The sequence below is a fragment of the Bactrocera neohumeralis genome, chromosome 2 (assembly GCF_024586455.1).
Source record: "Bactrocera neohumeralis isolate Rockhampton chromosome 2, APGP_CSIRO_Bneo_wtdbg2-racon-allhic-juicebox.fasta_v2, whole genome shotgun sequence".
Classification (NCBI taxonomy): domain Eukaryota; kingdom Metazoa; phylum Arthropoda; class Insecta; order Diptera; family Tephritidae; genus Bactrocera; species Bactrocera neohumeralis.
The window spans coordinates 33,733-51,255 of NC_065919.1; the positions used below are offsets into that span (position 1 = coordinate 33,733).

The window sequence follows — 17,523 nt, forward strand, 5'->3', positions numbered from 1 at the left end:
AGAGCCTAGTTACAGTACTTTAAAGGTTTTCGATTAATGGCGTTTTGTGGACGTGACAATGGTCCGATTTCGCCCATCCGTGCTCCATGGAGTGCCAATGAAAATATGTACCTAACTTCATCGAGATATCTCAATTTTAGTTCAAGTTGTCGCTTGTGTGGACAGGCAGACAGACAAACAGTCTTACAGATTTCAACTCGTCTCGGCATCCAGATCATTTAAGTATATTTACTCTAGATACAAACATATACATATATATATATATATATGTATGTATGTATGTATATATAACCCTAAATCTCGTATAATGTTTGGTGATACAAACAACCATTGCTGGACAAAACTTTGGGTTGTGGTCGTAAAACTCCATAGGAAACTTGAAAAATTATTTTAGACTTATTTAAATTAACAATTCGTGCAATTTGCCGAATTATTAACAAATCGTCATCAAGTGTGCAGACTCATTGTAATCGTGCTCCACAATTAATATCTCTGGTTAAACGAGAAGAGGCTTGCATTTGCGAGACAATACGTTGCTGAACCTGACTCGTTTTGGGATAACGTGGTATAGAGTGATGAGTTAATTTTTTTTTATCCTACAGTGGACAAAAACCTTTATTTAACATTTTGAAAAAAAAAACCTCGTACGGAGCGCAGAGGATTAGAGTGAAAAAACTTTCTATTTCGACAGAAGAACGATTCTACGCACACCTCATATATCGTTATGAAGCGGTTCTTATACAATACTACCTAATTTCCGGATATAAACCCCAAGACCCATATAACATCCAAGGCGACACTTAAGCAAGCTATAATGGCTGAATGGGAAAAAATTGCCAAAAAAGACGCAGAAGTGTTAGTCCGAAGCATGTGTCGACGTCTTCAAGCAATTATTGTTGCAATAGGAAGACCAACGCAATACCAATTAAAAAGAAATTCAAAAATGTATGTAAACTTTTTTATGTTAAAAGTTAAAGTTCCTTATGTTTTTTGTTTTTCCCCATCTCTTTCTAATCACTTTATAAAATGTGAAGAGTTATGGTTGTGAATAAATATACATACATACATATGTATGTATGTATAATCAAATTATAATTAATTTGCGATTTTTATATGCACGAAATGATAGATTTGAACGAGATTCTGCATGTGCATATGTATGTCATTAACTTTTGTCAGCAGTAGTCCAAAAGAAAGATCTATTTTTTAATAGCGACACAATCTTGTATCACCGTTCTTACTTACATATATGAATGAATTATATATTTAATTCAATGCTGATATGATAAATATACATAAATAAACCCATATAAGTGCATACAATGGTATCAAAAATAGCAATATAATGTAATATGCACACATTTTATATAAAATCAGGTGTTCTGAAGCTGCCATCTGCCTTTAATTTATATAGATATTTTAATTGTATACTTGGCCTATATAAATAACGATATATTTCCACCTCTTTCGGTATATACATACGCTATTCTCAAAACCATTAAGGTAATCGTTCAAAAAGTTCAACTAAAAGTGATAATAGTATAAGTAGATCTGTTTCAGTATACTCTGAAGCATATATATAATATTCTGAAATGTTGCTAAACTTCCAATATGGCAAGGCAACGTAATCTTCGAAAAAGTCATCGTAGTACCTAATGCTGCCATATTATATGAAATATGAATTATACTAAACTATTGAAACGGCAGCCCAGTCCGGAAGCAAAAATAGTTAGTTTTGGTGTACGACGAGTTCGAAAGTGTTCTTTAGTATTGCTGCTGTTGAGTTAAAAAAAAGCAGAAAAAATATATCTCGAACTATTTTTTGGCTTATAAACGAGTACAACAACAATAATAAATATTCTATTTTATATTGTACCCAATTTCATCGAGTTTTCTTGGCCACGAGTTATTTATTAATTACTATAAATTTTGGTATCCAGTAAGGTTGTGTGTTGTTGATGTTGTGCCTAGTTCACCCGTGGAATTTTTTTGCGAATTTCGCTTTGGTATTCATTCGTTAAAGCATGCTGAAGAGAACCAACCAAATGTATCAACCGAATTTTTAGTGTCACTTATTCTATTTCTGGCTAAGTTTTTCTTTCGAGAACAAAGAAGTAAATTTTAACGCGTAAAGTGCAGAAAAAATATAACAAGAAAGAAAGAAGTAAAAATCGGTGAATAAGGCAAACACAAAAAGTGCTAAAGAAAGAACTGTCTTCCTGTTTGTGTGGCCTACGGGTTGTTTTTCTGTTTGGCTGTGAGCGAAATAAAAACTTCAGCGTTTCATCAAATCCGACGACAGAAAAATCTGCACATATTCGCAAGCTTTGGAAGAATCAAGAAGGATAAATATAATTGCAGAGCAAGCTTAATTTTTAAAATTGCTTTGAAAGTTTAATATATCTTTCAAACATAAAGCCTACCAACATCAAAGAAAAAAACATAAAGATACTAAAAAAAATTGTGATATTGGTTTGCAAGACAAAAGAATTTTATGTCGAAATTCTGCCTTGGCTATGGATTGTAAATTTGTTGTATATAATGCGGCTCGAGACAACAACTTATCGCAGTTGAAGGTAAGTCAATGCGAGCTATTAATTTTATATTATTTATAAATAACTCATCAAACCTTTTGTCACAAACTGGGGACTAAAAACATCCCTTTCATGTTTCTCTTTTTTAACATATATAGTTCCTAACCAATATTTTAAAATAACAATGGTAAACTGCTGTCAGCATGATTATGTCTAGTTGATAATCTCAGTCTGTTCCATCGTCGATAAGAATACAGTTAAATTCTTCTCCTAGCTCCGAATAATGTAATGGGCACAGTCCTTGGCCGGATAAAAATCGGGATATGTCGTGGTAACTCACAGAATGTATTGAACTATATTTGAGTCTAAAGTCTGGGCGACGAAAAACAATCCTTACGATTTCTATCTCTAAATTACCAGAATTGACACGCATTTTATCTCGATAAATGTTTTTCTTCCGGCCATTTAACAATGATTGATAAGGTTTCAGCTTTCTTATATTTCTCGGTTGCTTTTGTTATGTGACTTTTTTACTTTTTACATTTAGAAGAAGAGATTCTAGAAGAGACTGTTACGAAGAAAAACAAGAAAAGTTCATTCTGTCTCAATTTCACTCCAGAGTCCAATCTATGGTTATTACTTATTTATTTATTTTTTTTAGCATTTAATGTACCAACAATTTATTTTGAATAAATTCAGATCTTTATTATAAAACACAGCTCTTTGCTTTCTTCTTGTTTGCACTACCACATTTTTAAACAAAGCTGAACAAGTGTACAAATATTTTTAATATGAAACTAACTTCGATTTAAATATTATAGTTTGTTTATTGGTGAAACCAGTTTTTAGAAGGACAAGGAAACTGTTGATTATTGGAACATACATAAACAAACAGAAACAAAATAGTTAATCTGATCGTTTAGTTTTTGTTGTCAAATAATCGATATGTAATACGATACATAAATATCTGATAGTATGTAATACATCTTTATTAATAAGTAAAAATGTTTTTAAATCTTCGTTAGTTTTTCCGTAACTGATTTTTTAAGAGATGCTGTGTGTGTTTCCATTCGCAAAAGGTCAGCGTGTGTTTTCGTATCTAGTTTACTTTGACTCAATTCTTCATGAATATAGATGCATACATGAATAGATGTGTGTTTTTGTGAAGTACGTGAATGAGGAAGGACAAATAATTGTTCAAAAACCAACAACTACCATCAACTTGAATATTGAACGAATCTACCATTGAAAGCAATGAACTCATGGTCAATAACTTTAGATGTTAAAATTTTGTGTTTCGTTTCACTTCTTTCATTTCGTCATCGTTTTATTTTATTTTAATATTCAACGGTCGGAGTTTATATTATGACCCTCAAAATGTAAGTAAAAATATATTTCGTTTTTAAGCATTCTTTTCGCAGTAAAGAATTTAACTTTTCACCAAGTTACCACTCTTAATTTTTTACTATAGCGCACCATTTAATAATACATACTACTTTTGCTCCTTCACTCCTCATACGACCGCGTTAACAAGAAAAATACAGAGCCGCAACAAAATCTTCAATCTCTGGCCGGCAGCACATGTGGAAAAGACAAAGAAATGTTGTTTGAAAAATACAGGAATATCGGCAGCATGGGGCCGAACGCCGCACCAATATGTAACGGACTCTAATGGTATGTCTCTTGATGTCTCCGATCGAACACCAATGAACTCCTCTCCAATCAGTTTCTGCTTGAGTATTTTCATAGAAACCTTGCTGCAGTCGTCTGCTTGAAACGGACCACCCACCTCCTTCTTCAACTACGTTGACGGCGTAAGAAAATACGCCGACCAGACTTCGGGCGCAACAAACTTCAGACATGCACTGACTGCAATTCACAGTTAAACTTCCACCCATTGATACATTCAATAGAATTCCAGTGCCGTTAATGGAATTAAAATTTAGTCAAATTCTAATATCCGGACAAAGTGTCTGCGAAAAGTGACATGACTGAAGCTTCTTCATCTGCGTTTCACAGGATCCAGGCGATAATTTCAGGTCGTCGTAGCTTTGGGCGGGCTGCCCGATTTCTTTGAATATTGCAATGTTATGGTCTAGTCTGTACTCCTTCGTCCAGTTCGTGAATATGATAGCTGTATATTTAGTAGGGGAAAGTGTTAGGTTCCTTTCAGAGAATATGAAGGAAAAGTCGGAGAGATAGCTGTTTACATTTGAGCACATGTCATCGATTCCATTGTCCGTCGTCAATATCGTGCGATCATCGTCATACGAGGTGATAGAAATTCCTTCTGGTGATTGAGGGAGTTTCGAAATTTAGAAATTAACGTTGCAGGACTCACTGTCTAATTCTTCTCAATTTGGAGTTTTACCTCGAAAAAGTACGAATATTTGCCGACAGCTCAGGTAGTTAATAGTCCACCTCAATGTCCTTAAGTAACGTTGTGTGGTTGACTGTGTCAAAGGCTTTTGGCAAGTCGAACACTACTAGGAACGTCCTCTCACAGGGTGGCTTTGGTTTAGGCAACGAACTATCTGGACGTTTATGAATCTAAGTGCTGTGGTGGTGCTGTGCACATTGAGGAAGCCATGTTTGTGGCCTGCTAGACTCAGGTGGTGAGTGAATGTCGGGAGTAGCAATTCAATGTGGTCGTCATGTCTCTTCGGACCAGACAAGCCCTTGACAGTAATTAAAAAGCTTACTTATACCGGTAGAGAAGTTACAAGAATTCAGATGTTCTATCGAGTTTGTCCGCTTATGCTGGTTTACCATTTGCCGAATCCCCAAATTGACATCATTTATTCAGGGATCACGGTGATCGGCATGGCGTAAGGTGTCGCGCTCTTCAGCTAAAACAGCTTCTTTGGCTGGGAAATGGGGGTTCCGTAATCTTGCGGAATTGACGATTACGTCCGTAAGAATGGGTAGTGCGATGAAGGTACTCTCGGTAAATTCTGAAAACTGACCAATTTAGCTTTGTTAAAGTTAACGGAGGTGCGGTTGTCTACAGAAATGAAGTCGGGTAGTTTCTCGGTCGAGACAATTATGGGCAGATCGTCTGATGCGAGGGCTAGCATAGGTCGCCAGGTTGTATTATTTATCAGACCACCTTTAGCGTTGGTTATGGCAGGCGAGCTATTAAAGATGCCCATATTGCTGGTGGGGGCTTCGTCGTTCATTGTGCAAAATGTCGCACGGTGCATCTATGTTCGGTGTTTTTTGATGTACTATATATTATATATTTCGAGCTCAAAATCGCCTGTCCGGATAGCTATACTCTGACATTCAAGGGTAGTATCCCCGCGATCGACGTCACCATCGATAAGACGATAAGACACTATCTCGCACGCGATCCTTACGTATAACGTTGAAACCTGCACAATTCAGAAAATCTGAGCGGCTGATTGATCGAATTGATTTCTTGGACCGCAGCAGTGCTCCCGGCTCGTGAATGTTTCTAGGAGGAGCTCTAATAATGACAAACTTAACCTAAACTCACCGATTTAAACCGGAGTAGATCGCCGGAATAACAGCCTTTGGCCGGATAAATTCCGGTAACGTAGAACCGGCTGAAGTTGGAACGAATGAATGCGGGGTCTCATTGTATCAGTAGTCTAAAATCGCTTTTATTCAACGAGAATGAATTATTTTACGAAGTTTGTTATAATCGTCAGAGACCCTATAATATATCGGGTGATTTTTTAAGAGCTTGATAACTTTTTTTAAAAAAAAACGCATAAAATTTGCAAAATCTCATCGGTTCTTTATTTGAAACGTTAGATTGGTTCATGACATTTACTTTTTGAAGATAATTTCATTTAAATGTTGACTCATGTGGTTTCAACAAGATGGCGCTACATGCCACACAGCTCGCGATTCTATGGCCATTTTGAGGGAAAACTTCGGAGAACAATTCATCTCAAGAAATGGACCCGTAAGTTGGCCACCAAGATCATGCGATTTAACGCCTTTAGACTATTTTTTGTGGGGCTACGTCAAGTCTAAAGTCTACAGAAATAAGCCAGCAACTATTCCAGCTTTGGAAGACAAAATTTCCGAAGAAATTCGGGCTATTCCGGCCGAAATGCTCGAAAAAGTTGCCCAAAATTGGACTTTCCGAATGGACCACCTAAGACGCAGCCGCGGTCAACATTTAAATGAAATTATCTTCAAAAAGTAAATGTCATGAACCAATCTAACGTTTCAAATAAAGAACCGATGAGATTTTGCAAATTTTATGCGTTTTTTTTTAAAAAAAGTTATCAAGCTCTTAAAAAATCACCCGATACTTGTAGTACACGAATCGTACCGCTTGCCTTCAAATCAGCGACAGAGAACAAATTGCAATCGGTAGCGATCAGCTTATAGGTTACATGATTTGCTTGTAAATCATACTCATATTTGTATAATTTAAATGTTCCACAGTGTTTGAGTTGTACTAAATAATATTATGTTATATTAAATACACTGATTTACTCGATTGCCGAAGAATAGCTTGGTCGTGTTGCATGAAATCAGTTGATACTAGTCGGTATCAGACGCGATCAACACTGCTGATGAGCTGATTGTGTTTTCGGCATGAGTGTTTGATCTGATTCTCTACCAACCACGTATTACTTTTAACAAATCGTTATATAACAAATAAATCCATTTTCACTCCTCAGTGTAAACTTAGAAAATGAGAAAGTCTTGTTGTACCGTTGTACCTATTTTTAGATGAGATGATGTAAAACTATTCCACTATCTTCATTGGAGCTTGATTTTCTGTATGTAAATTGTGACAAAAATTGTAATTTAAATTTCCCGGGTAAATTATATTTAAAATAAAAATGAATTTTTCTAAGTTAGTAGGACTGTCAAATAGTTTTTGTAAATATGTAAATTTATATATAAAAAATAAGTCGGGTTTTTGTCTATTCGCTATAGCTGACTAAATAGTTGGATGAAATGAAAAATGGCCGGAACCAATGGTTGGTAAAAAAAAATTGAAAAAGTTAATTTTTAGCCGACTTACTAGCTTAAAGTTCCAAAAAGTGACTTTTCCATACAATTTTTGTTTGTTTTGTTTTCCAATTGATTTGTTTGTAAATTATTTGAATAGTTCCTTTTCGGTCGTTTGCTTTTTTTATTTTGGCTATTCAAAAGGTAAATTATTGAAAATTATTCAGTAAAAACTTGATGTGTGTTTCATACAAAGTGATCAATTACAGATTGAAATTTGTTACGATGCCGCGAAAAGGTCGCGCTAATATCGGTCGACGTTCGTTTTGCCATCAACATATTATACATTGGCAGCCCAAAGCACATGCACGAGTACTCGCAGGATTCGATGACATACGAGCGGAATTGTGGAGCGGTGGATTTGTTTGTTACATTCACTTGCAATGCAAAATGGCCATAGATTACGGAATTATTGCACAGATTCTTCTTTGGATGGTGGATAAAATTACACTAAATCAAATTGATGAAATCATTTCTGTGGAAATTCCTGATCCAGAGATAGATCCAGAATTATACGAAGTGGTGAAAACCAAAATGGTTCATGGTCTTTGCGGACACCACAATCCCACTTCGGTTTGTATTTATGTCTGACAATAAATGCACGTATGGATCGTACCATATTCGCAACTATTGTCTAATTCACATTCAAAACTCATATCAATGTTGAGTATTGCAGTTTTGTGAAATCGATAAAATACGTTTGCAAGTACATCACAAAAGAAAGCAACATGAGATGAGATCAGCAAGTATCAAATGGGTCGATACGTGAACTGCAATGAAGCGTTTTGTAATATATTTATTTTTGCAATGCATGAACGTTTTCCGATTGTTGTGCATATCGCAGTTCATTTGGAGAAGGTCAAAGACTGTATTTCAACGCAGAGAATACAGTACAGCCAGCGGAAACACCGTCAACAACAAAATTCACATTGACGAGTTTTTTCTCAACTTGCGTCAGTGATCCGAGAACATTGCTCTGTTCGGAAATGCCTTGATATTATACATGGAATGCATCGTCGAAGAAACGCAGAAAGCAAGGTCAAGCAGTAGATAGACATCCAGGTGTGTTCTCAACTAATACATTAGGACTAATTTATACAATCCACCCGAAAAACGACGATTGTTTATACCTTCGGTTGCTATTGATTAATGTACGCGGTTCAACTTCATTTGAGTCATTGCGTATTGTGAATGGTACGGTGGGTTTAACTTTTTGAGAAGCATGCCAGCAATTACAATTTCTGGAACATGATAATCACTGGACGATGCTATAGCTATTTCGCATGCCACTGAAGTTCGCACACTTTTCGCCATGATCATTTCGATATATAAGCCTTCAAATCCGCGTCAATTATGGGATATGAACAAAAATGACATTGCCGAAAATATTTTACATCGTATTCTCTAAGAATTGGAAATGGGCAAATTTCGGTTGATACTTCCAGGCGTTTGTTATCAACTCTACCTGCCTTTTGTCAATTCACTTCAACGAAAGATGAACATTGGGCAAATTATCGTAACTACAATTGTTTGAGAGCAACCGCAATTTTGGCTGCCAAAAATACCGATGTTAATGACTTAAAATGGAAGATTCAAAGACAAATTCCGGGAGGTTTCCGCTCGCACAAATCCAGTGGAATTTCTAAATTCTTTGGAGAGGCTTGGTATGCCGGCGCATCATTTGCGTCTCAAAGTTGGATCTGTCATTACTATTTTCGCAATCTTCATGCGCCGAAAGCGTGTAATGGTACACGACTGATTGTGACGCAGCTATCGAATACAAGGGGGCAGAATGCTTGATTCTACGAATTCCTTTTAGTTCCAACGATTTGCCATTTCAGTTAAAACATATTCAGTTTCCAAGGAAAATTGCATTTGCGATGACAATCAACATGAAATAAGGATAGTCGCTAGAAGTGTGGCCAGATATACGTGGCGCGTTCACGGGTTGGAAAGCCATCTTCTTTGTATATTTACACACCGGAACAGAAACTAAAAAAAGGTTTTTATCCAAGCTGCGTTACAAAAAATGTAGAAGACATACACATAATTTCTGGCAGGACAAAGGCTGCGAGGTCAGCTAGTAATGCTATAAAATAAAAAATTAAGAAAAAACGTTAAGTTCGATTAAACCGAAGCTATAATACTCTGCTCAAATACAAAATATTCGTTACAAGAACCTCATTTTGATGGGTTAGTTTGTATGACAGCTGCATATGTATGTATGTATGTATGTGCTCTAATGTGAAAAATTTCTACGGAGTTTTCACCGAATTTCAAATTTGCTGAATGCATCTTGATAAATGAAAATTTTTTCCATACGAGGACTTGATTCCGATCCGTTGAGTTTGTATGGCAACTACATATGTACATACATATATACTGATCCGATCCGAACAATTTCTTCGGGGATTGCATTATTGCCTTGGACAACTTTTTTTTCCTTTTTTTTTTTAGTTTTTTTTTCTGAACCATCAACATCTCAAGAATATTGTGTTAAAGTTTTAGGTCATTCGGAGAAAAACTAACGAAGTTACAGCAGGTTGAATAACGGTACCTCTAACTTAGGTTTGCGCGCCTTCCAGCTACCTGCGCTGAGCGGTAAAAACTTTGAATCGATTTTCCCAAATATGTCATTTTTAAAGTCGGTGACCAGCCTAGAGAAAAAACTACTGCATCGATCGTTTTGAAATTTTGTACAAATATTCTACATATACATATGTACATATATAGCTCTCGAATGACGTTGAGCTTTTCCAAAAATTTATTAAATTAATTTTAATTACTAACAATTTTACAATAACAAATAGGTCGATTTTTTCGTCTAAAATCGTCATTTTGGCTTGAAATGGTACCAAAAATTGAAAAATTAAAAACAAACCCGACGTCAATTGAAAGATATACTAATAAACTACAGAAAGCATTTTGATTTTTTGGTTTCAGATGATCCAGTGATGCTGTAGGCTGGTCACCGCACAAAAACTTCTTTTCGAGGTGCCTGCAGAGATCGACGATAAATCCGTTATTCCTCGCTATTTTTCGATAAAACTTTTTTTTAAGTATCCTTCAAATATTGTACTCTCATACAAAAATAAGTAAAATTAGCCTACAGCAATAATTTTTTCTAAAAAAATTCATGAAAAAAGGTATTTTTTCGACGAAACAAACCTTACCCCCCCTTAAATGAAAGAGTTATCTTTAACAGCACTGTATTCCGATCGTTTAGGTTATATGTCAGCAATATGCTATTGTGTTATGGTATCGGCTATTCCGACAAATGAGAAATGGAGAAAAAGGACGGGTGCGAAATTTCAAATCGATATCTCAAAACCTGAGGAACTAGAACAGAAGTTGTACATTTAATAAATGTTGTATTTAAAAAAGACAAATACAATTATATGGGGTATTCCATACCAAATCGACCACTTTTGAACCCGACCCCTTTAGATTTTGCTGAAACTTATCCATCCTTTTCTACCCTTTGAAAAACATTTTTGAGAATTTTTTCAAAATTTTTTGTCCAACTTCAAAAAAAGTTATGAAGTTTTCAAAAAAAGGCTTTTTTATTTTCAAATAGCCATAACTTTTGTAGAAATTGACTTTTGGGGACATTTCTTTTAAAATTTTTGTTTTTGAATGAACTTTTCGAAAAAATACACGAAAAAAATTTAACACGATCAATTATATAAAACAATCGGTGTTTTTTAAGTAAAATCGTCAATTTTTGGAAGTTCGCCATTTTTTTAAAGTTCGCCATTTTTGGTTTTTTTTCCTCAAAAAAAAACTTCAATTAATTTGACAACTATCCCTGCTAATCCCGGAGTGAGCCGATTTCTTTTATATTTTTTTTATTTATTTAAAAAAAATGTCAAATTTTCAAAAATATAACGAATTTTCAAAAAAAAAATGATGTATGTATATTTCTATATATGGATGTGAGTGTCTATTAAGTTGAATAAACATCTGCGAAACGATTTACCAAAATGAAATAGTTTAACTCTTTTCAACAGAGGTGACCAAAAATATAGACCCGTTGTCACACAGCAACAACATCAATGAAAATTGACAAAACTTCAACAATTAGTAAAAATTATAAAAGACAGGAATTATACGTGCAAATTGTACACAAATATGCCTTTGTAATACCATTTAAAAATTTGTTCTATGTTTTAATTTCTATTTTTATTCTCATTTATTATGAAGAAAATAAATTACTTCATGGAAAAATCTTGCTTTCCCTTGCCCCGCATACACGCATACCCGCATACCAAATATAAATATGTATAATGATTTTACAAATTATTTAAGACATAAAATGGTTTGGTGATAAGAATTGATGAAATCGGTCCAAATTTTCTCCTACCCCGTAAACATAATATGTACATTCTATTGTGATAAATATTTCTACTCATGTTCTAACTTGCAACTGATTCTATTTACATTTTCTAGATTAGAAAAATGCTATGATCGAGCAAAACAAATATTACGCAACAGTACAATATGTTTTGGCTATCCCAAAGGTATTAGATATCAAATAACTCAGTTTTGTAATTTTACAAAAAAAAATATGAAAAATGTATCGTATGCAAAGTATGATGTTAAATACATCACATCGCTAACGGTACTAAAATTTCTTATATATAAAATGTCTAATGGTGTACCTTAATCTACCATCACTTCCGTGTACATACATATGTATGTAGGTAATGTGGGAACTTTCTTTGGTTCCACGAGTAAGCTATTTTTGTTTTGACATTGAATTCGCAATGTCAATGCATTACGAGTTCGATATCCACACAACATATAATGTGCATATGTGTAAGTGCACTTAGTGCGCTAAACGAATTCGTCACTAATAAATAGTTTTTATGTATAAATTGCTGATTCGAACAACGTTCATATAATAATACATATGTATGTATACAAGGTTACGACAACTTTGAAATCATATGTTTGATGACGATGTTGGTTCAAATTGGTTGGTTGTCTTATAGTGGAATTCTGTGGGCAGTCTCTAGTCACTATTTGAGACATTTTGAGGTAAAGTCTCAATTTGTGACTAGTTACTATTCATTAAACAGTCTCTAGCGTTAGTCTCAAAATATTGACTAAAATTTGAGACCTGATAGTTAGTAGGTCACAAAACTAAAAAGAACTCTTATTTGCCATTTTGAATATACTAAATAGAGATCATCATAGATATTAATCGATTGTTGTTTTTTATATGTTGTAAGCAACTCAAACACGAAAAGGTTAAAAATAAATCAATTTTACATAAATTGGGTAAATATTATTGGTAATTATGTTTTTTGACTATTGGGGTACTCACAACGTGTCATAAAGCATCGTGAAATCATAAATTTGTATACTAGTTAAAAAAATTTGTTGTTGGATTGCATACTAAAATAAGTTTACGTAAATACAATTCTGAACGCTACGTTTTCTTAGATTTAAAATCTCAAATTTAGAGACTTGAGACTGTATCACAGTACATCGCACATTGATTGTATTTATGGTTTAATAAAGCTGAATTTTAATGTATAAACCTTCTGTAAAAATCTTTTTTCTTCTTTATTGGTACCATTTTGCATGCTCACATGTCACCTACAAAGAAATAAAAGAATTTGATATTTTGTTTGAAAAACTTTCTATATTAAGTCTGGTATTTTGTTTTTGCTGCATTGTTCGCCCTTTTTATACTCTCGCAACAATGTTGCTAAGGAGAGTATTATAGTTTTGTTCACATAACGGTTGTTTGTAAGTCCTAAAACTAAAAGAGTCAGATATAGGGTTATATATACCAAAGTGATCAGGGTGACGAGTAGAGTCGAAATCCGTCTGTCCGTCCGTCTGTCCGTCCGTCCGTGCAAGCTGTAACTTGAGTAAAAATTGAGATATCATGATGAAACTTGGTACACGTATTTCTTGGCTCCATAAGAAGGTTAAGTTCGAAGATGGGCAAAATCGGCCCACTGCCACGCCCACAAAATGGCGGAAACCGAAAACCTATAAAGTGTCATAACTAAGCCATAAATAAAGATATTAAAGTGAAATTTGGCACAAGGGATCGCATTAGGGAGGGGCATATTTGGACGTAATTTTTTTGGAAAAGTGGGCGTGGCCCCGCCCCCTACTAAGTTTTTTGTACATATCTCGGAAACTACTATAGCTATGTTAACCAAACTCTACACAGTCGTTTTCTTCAGGCATTTCCATATACAGTTCAAAAATGGAAGATATCGGATATTAACCACGCCCACCTCCCATACAAAGGTTATGTTGAAAATCACTAAAAGTGCGTTAACCGACTAACAAAAAACGTCAGAAACACTAAATTTTACGGAACAAATGGCAGAAGGAAGCTGCACCCAGGCCTTTTTGAAAACTTGAAAGTGGGCGTGGCCTCGCCCACTTATGGACCAAAAACCATATCTCAGGAACTACCCTCTCGATTTCAATGAAATTCGGTATATAATATTTTCTTAACACCCTGATGACATGTACGGAATATAGGTGAAATCGGTTCACAACCACGCCTTCTTCCAATATAACGCTATTTTGAATTCCTTCTGATGCCTTCTCTGTATAATATATAGTACATTAGAAACCAATGATGATAGCGGAATAAAACTTTACAAAAATACGGTATTTGAAAAATATGTAAATGACGGAAAATGAAATCTCGATTATCACTTTATCATGCGAGAGTATAAAATGTTCGGTGACACCCGAACTTAGCCCTTCCTTACTTGTTACAAACTAGTGGGTTACATTGATCCGGGGTTCATTGCTTCAACATGTCAATGGAGTGAAGCACCCGTGGGTTTAATTCTTTTAATGGTGGTCTTCTGACATTGGGTCTATCATCATTCCTAGGCATTACTCTGGGATCCATCTTTCTAAATCACTAGATCCAGGAAGTTTAAGTATTTCTGTTGATGATGCTCCGCAAACGCTAGCCTTCTTCTTATGTTGTATTTGTTGATGTTTTTACGTTCAAATCTTTAAATATGTTATGTTTCCTAAAATATTGCAAAGCATTTTTAACCTTTCCCCTGAAATTTGCGTTATTCCGTTATTTTAAATAATTTTGTACTTTTGATAACATTTCCTTATGATTTTTCTCTTCAGATGGATTTGAGCTTTTATTTTTCTCCATTCTTTATAAAACCTTCAAAAATAGCTACATACTGAAATATATTAATTTAGATCGTATCATAGAGTAAAGTGTATATGATCTCTTCACTTTTCATGTATGTACTATATGTATACATAAAATAAAAATTGTCAATAATTGAAATAATTTATTTACAGCATACCCTCTCCAACAGATCAGAGTCAGAAACAAAAATGCTTATATCTGCGAGAGTTAACGGAGCAACACCATTAGTAATTGCCTGTCGAAATGGTCACTATAACATTGTAGAGTATTTGCTAAAACGACACGCCAATGTTGAGCAAGTAGGTTCCGTGAGTTTTGATGGTGAGCCCATTGAGGATGCGCCACCGCTATGGTGCGCCGCAGCAGCTGGTCATTATGGTATTGTAAAGCTCCTTGTTCATCATGGGGCAAATGTAAATAGTACCACCCGCACTAACTCTACACCACTCCGCGCTGCTTGTTTTGATGGACATTTTGATATTGTCAAGTTTCTGGTGACCAATGGTGCAGGTGTGCTATATATCAATGCTTAATGAAAAAAATATTATTTTAAGTGGTTCCATTTTTTAGATTTTGAAGTGGCAAATCGACATGGACATACATGCTTAATGATCGCATGCTACAAAGGTCATTATAAGATCGCTCAGTATCTATTAACTTTAAATGCAGATGTGAATCGGTGTAGTATAAAAGGAAATACCGCTTTGCATGACTGCGCAGAATCTGGTTCACTCGAGATTTTGCAATTGTTGTTAAAACATGGCGCAACAATGGATGTCGACTATTATGGTATGACGCCGCTTTTGGCTGCGAGTGTGACAGGGCATTTGCCAATTGTGGAACATCTTATTACTTTGGCCTGCGTTAGTAGAAAAAGTCGCATCGATGCTTTAGAACTCTTGGGTGCAACATACGTAGACAAAAAACGTGACATGATTAGTGCTTTGTCCTTGTGGCGAAGGGCAATGGAGGATCGAAATCAAGAACCTAAAATACCAAAAACTATCAGCGAACCAATTGCAGCTTATGAATATGTATCGGAAGTGAAAACAATAGAAGGACTCGAAGAGTTAGTGCTAGATCCCGATGAAATGAGAATGCAAGCTTTAGTTATACGACAGCGAATTTTAGGTCCTACACATCCTGATACAAGCTATTACATACGTTTCAGGTAATTACAAATGATCATTTAAAATCAGATTATTCAGACATTTTTTTTAGAGGAGCGCATTATGCAGATGCTGGACGTTTTGATCGTTGTATTGAGCTATGGACGTATGCTTTGACGATGCAGCAGAAAATTTTACAACCTCTCAGCCCAATGACCCAATCATCTTTGTTATCATTTGCGGAACTGTTTAGTTTTATGCTTGTTGAAGCCGGTCGTTTATTGCCTCGCGGTCGCATTGTTCCTCCAATTGAAGCCAGAGATATGTTGCTGATATTTAATAAGGCTGTTCTAGAAGTGGAGCGAGGTAATAAAAACAAGTTTAATACATTCGTCTTGTTTTGGGTGAAACAGTTAGTTTTGCCTTTGTAGGCCTTAAATGGACTATAGAACAGGAAAAAAATCCGGCCATAGTACCATCAATACATGATTGTAATCACGATCCAAACGCGCTGAGCCGCGCCTTAGTAAGCGCTTTACATATTGGTTGTTTATTGGCTTCCCTCGAAGAAGATGAAAGTTTCTGCCCAAATATGCGCAAACAAATTTTATATTCTTTGTACAAGTTGAATCGGCTTAAAGTGTCTGTTCGATCGGGACGAACAGCTCTACACTACGCTTGTTACCGAGAGGGAACCCTTGTCGGTCGTTATCCAGCTTGTCAGTTTCCTTCCCCAGCACTAGCTAAAGCTCTACTCGAAGTTGGAGCTGACCCAAATGCTAGGGATGATGCAGGAAACTCTCCTTTGCATTTGGCTGCAACAGCGCAACAATGTCCTCGAACGCTTTCAAAAGTTCTTTTAAAACATGGCGCGCATCTGGTAAGTGTAAACTATTTATTTTTGAAGTGTGCTAATAATATTCTTTAATATAGGATGCCAAAAATGATGCCGGTGAAACTTTCGAATCATTGTTGAAACCCAGGAAAATCCATGAAGTCGTCAATCCATTGAAATATACCACTCTAGCTTGTTTGGCTGCACGAACCATACAAAAACATCGAATTAAATATATGAACATTGTGCCTCCATCGCTTTATACTTTTATTGAAATTCATTAATTGCTGTAGAGCGTCAATACCGCGATGAGTAATGGTATATTGTACGCTTATAGTGTGGATGACCATTAACCATGTGGCAAATGTTCGAGGTTATAAATAATTTGTGATCGTTTTTCAAATTTGATTCAATCTTATTTTACATGTATATTGCTTATCGAGTGACATATAAGAAAACATTTAAGTTAATTATACTAACGTTCATGTTTATTTTATTTTTCTTTAATATTTGCACTGATAAATATAATGTAACAAAATACAGTAGACTTTAGAGGGTTCAATGTTAATTTGATTTTAAATCATTGATTCGGAAAGGAACAAACCATTATAGGATCATTTTATGACAAACAGAAAACTCTGTGCAAGTCACAAATTAGGGGTATTGATAAACAGATTAAGTTTTATATGAAAGTGTTTGAGCAAAAATGATGTCGAAAAGGCAAAATTGTAAAACTCTTATGGAATACTTAACGATTTGTGTGTCTAGGATTAAGTATATAATACATTCATATAAATACATTCATAGAAAGAAGAGAAATCAAACGACTAGGCAAATAAGTATAACAAAATAAACTTCATAATTTGAAAAGATCTGTTTTCA

At 35.1% G+C, this 17,523-nt stretch overlaps 1 protein-coding gene across 3 annotated transcripts; it reads left to right on the forward strand.

The window, feature by feature from the left end:
- Window positions 1-1,721: 1,721 nt before the first annotated feature.
- Window positions 1,722-17,511, forward strand: LOC126754270 (protein fem-1 homolog CG6966). Of its 3 annotated transcripts, none has more exons than XM_050466303.1 (6): window positions 1,722-2,576; window positions 14,850-15,207; window positions 15,268-15,868; window positions 15,919-16,172; window positions 16,238-16,686; window positions 16,740-17,511. In XM_050466303.1, the coding sequence occupies exons 1-6, from the start codon at window positions 2,517-2,519 to the stop codon at window positions 16,923-16,925; spliced, it is 1,908 nt and encodes a 635-aa protein (XP_050322260.1). In that variant the 5' UTR covers window positions 1,722-2,516; the 3' UTR covers window positions 16,926-17,511. The 3 variants fall into 3 exon arrangements, with proteins under 3 accessions (XP_050322260.1, XP_050322269.1, XP_050322272.1); XM_050466312.1 differs by lacking the exon at window positions 1,722-2,576 and adding an exon at window positions 11,984-12,055; XM_050466315.1 differs by lacking the exon at window positions 1,722-2,576 and adding an exon at window positions 14,667-14,788.
- The last annotated feature ends 12 nt before the right edge of the window (window positions 17,512-17,523 follow it).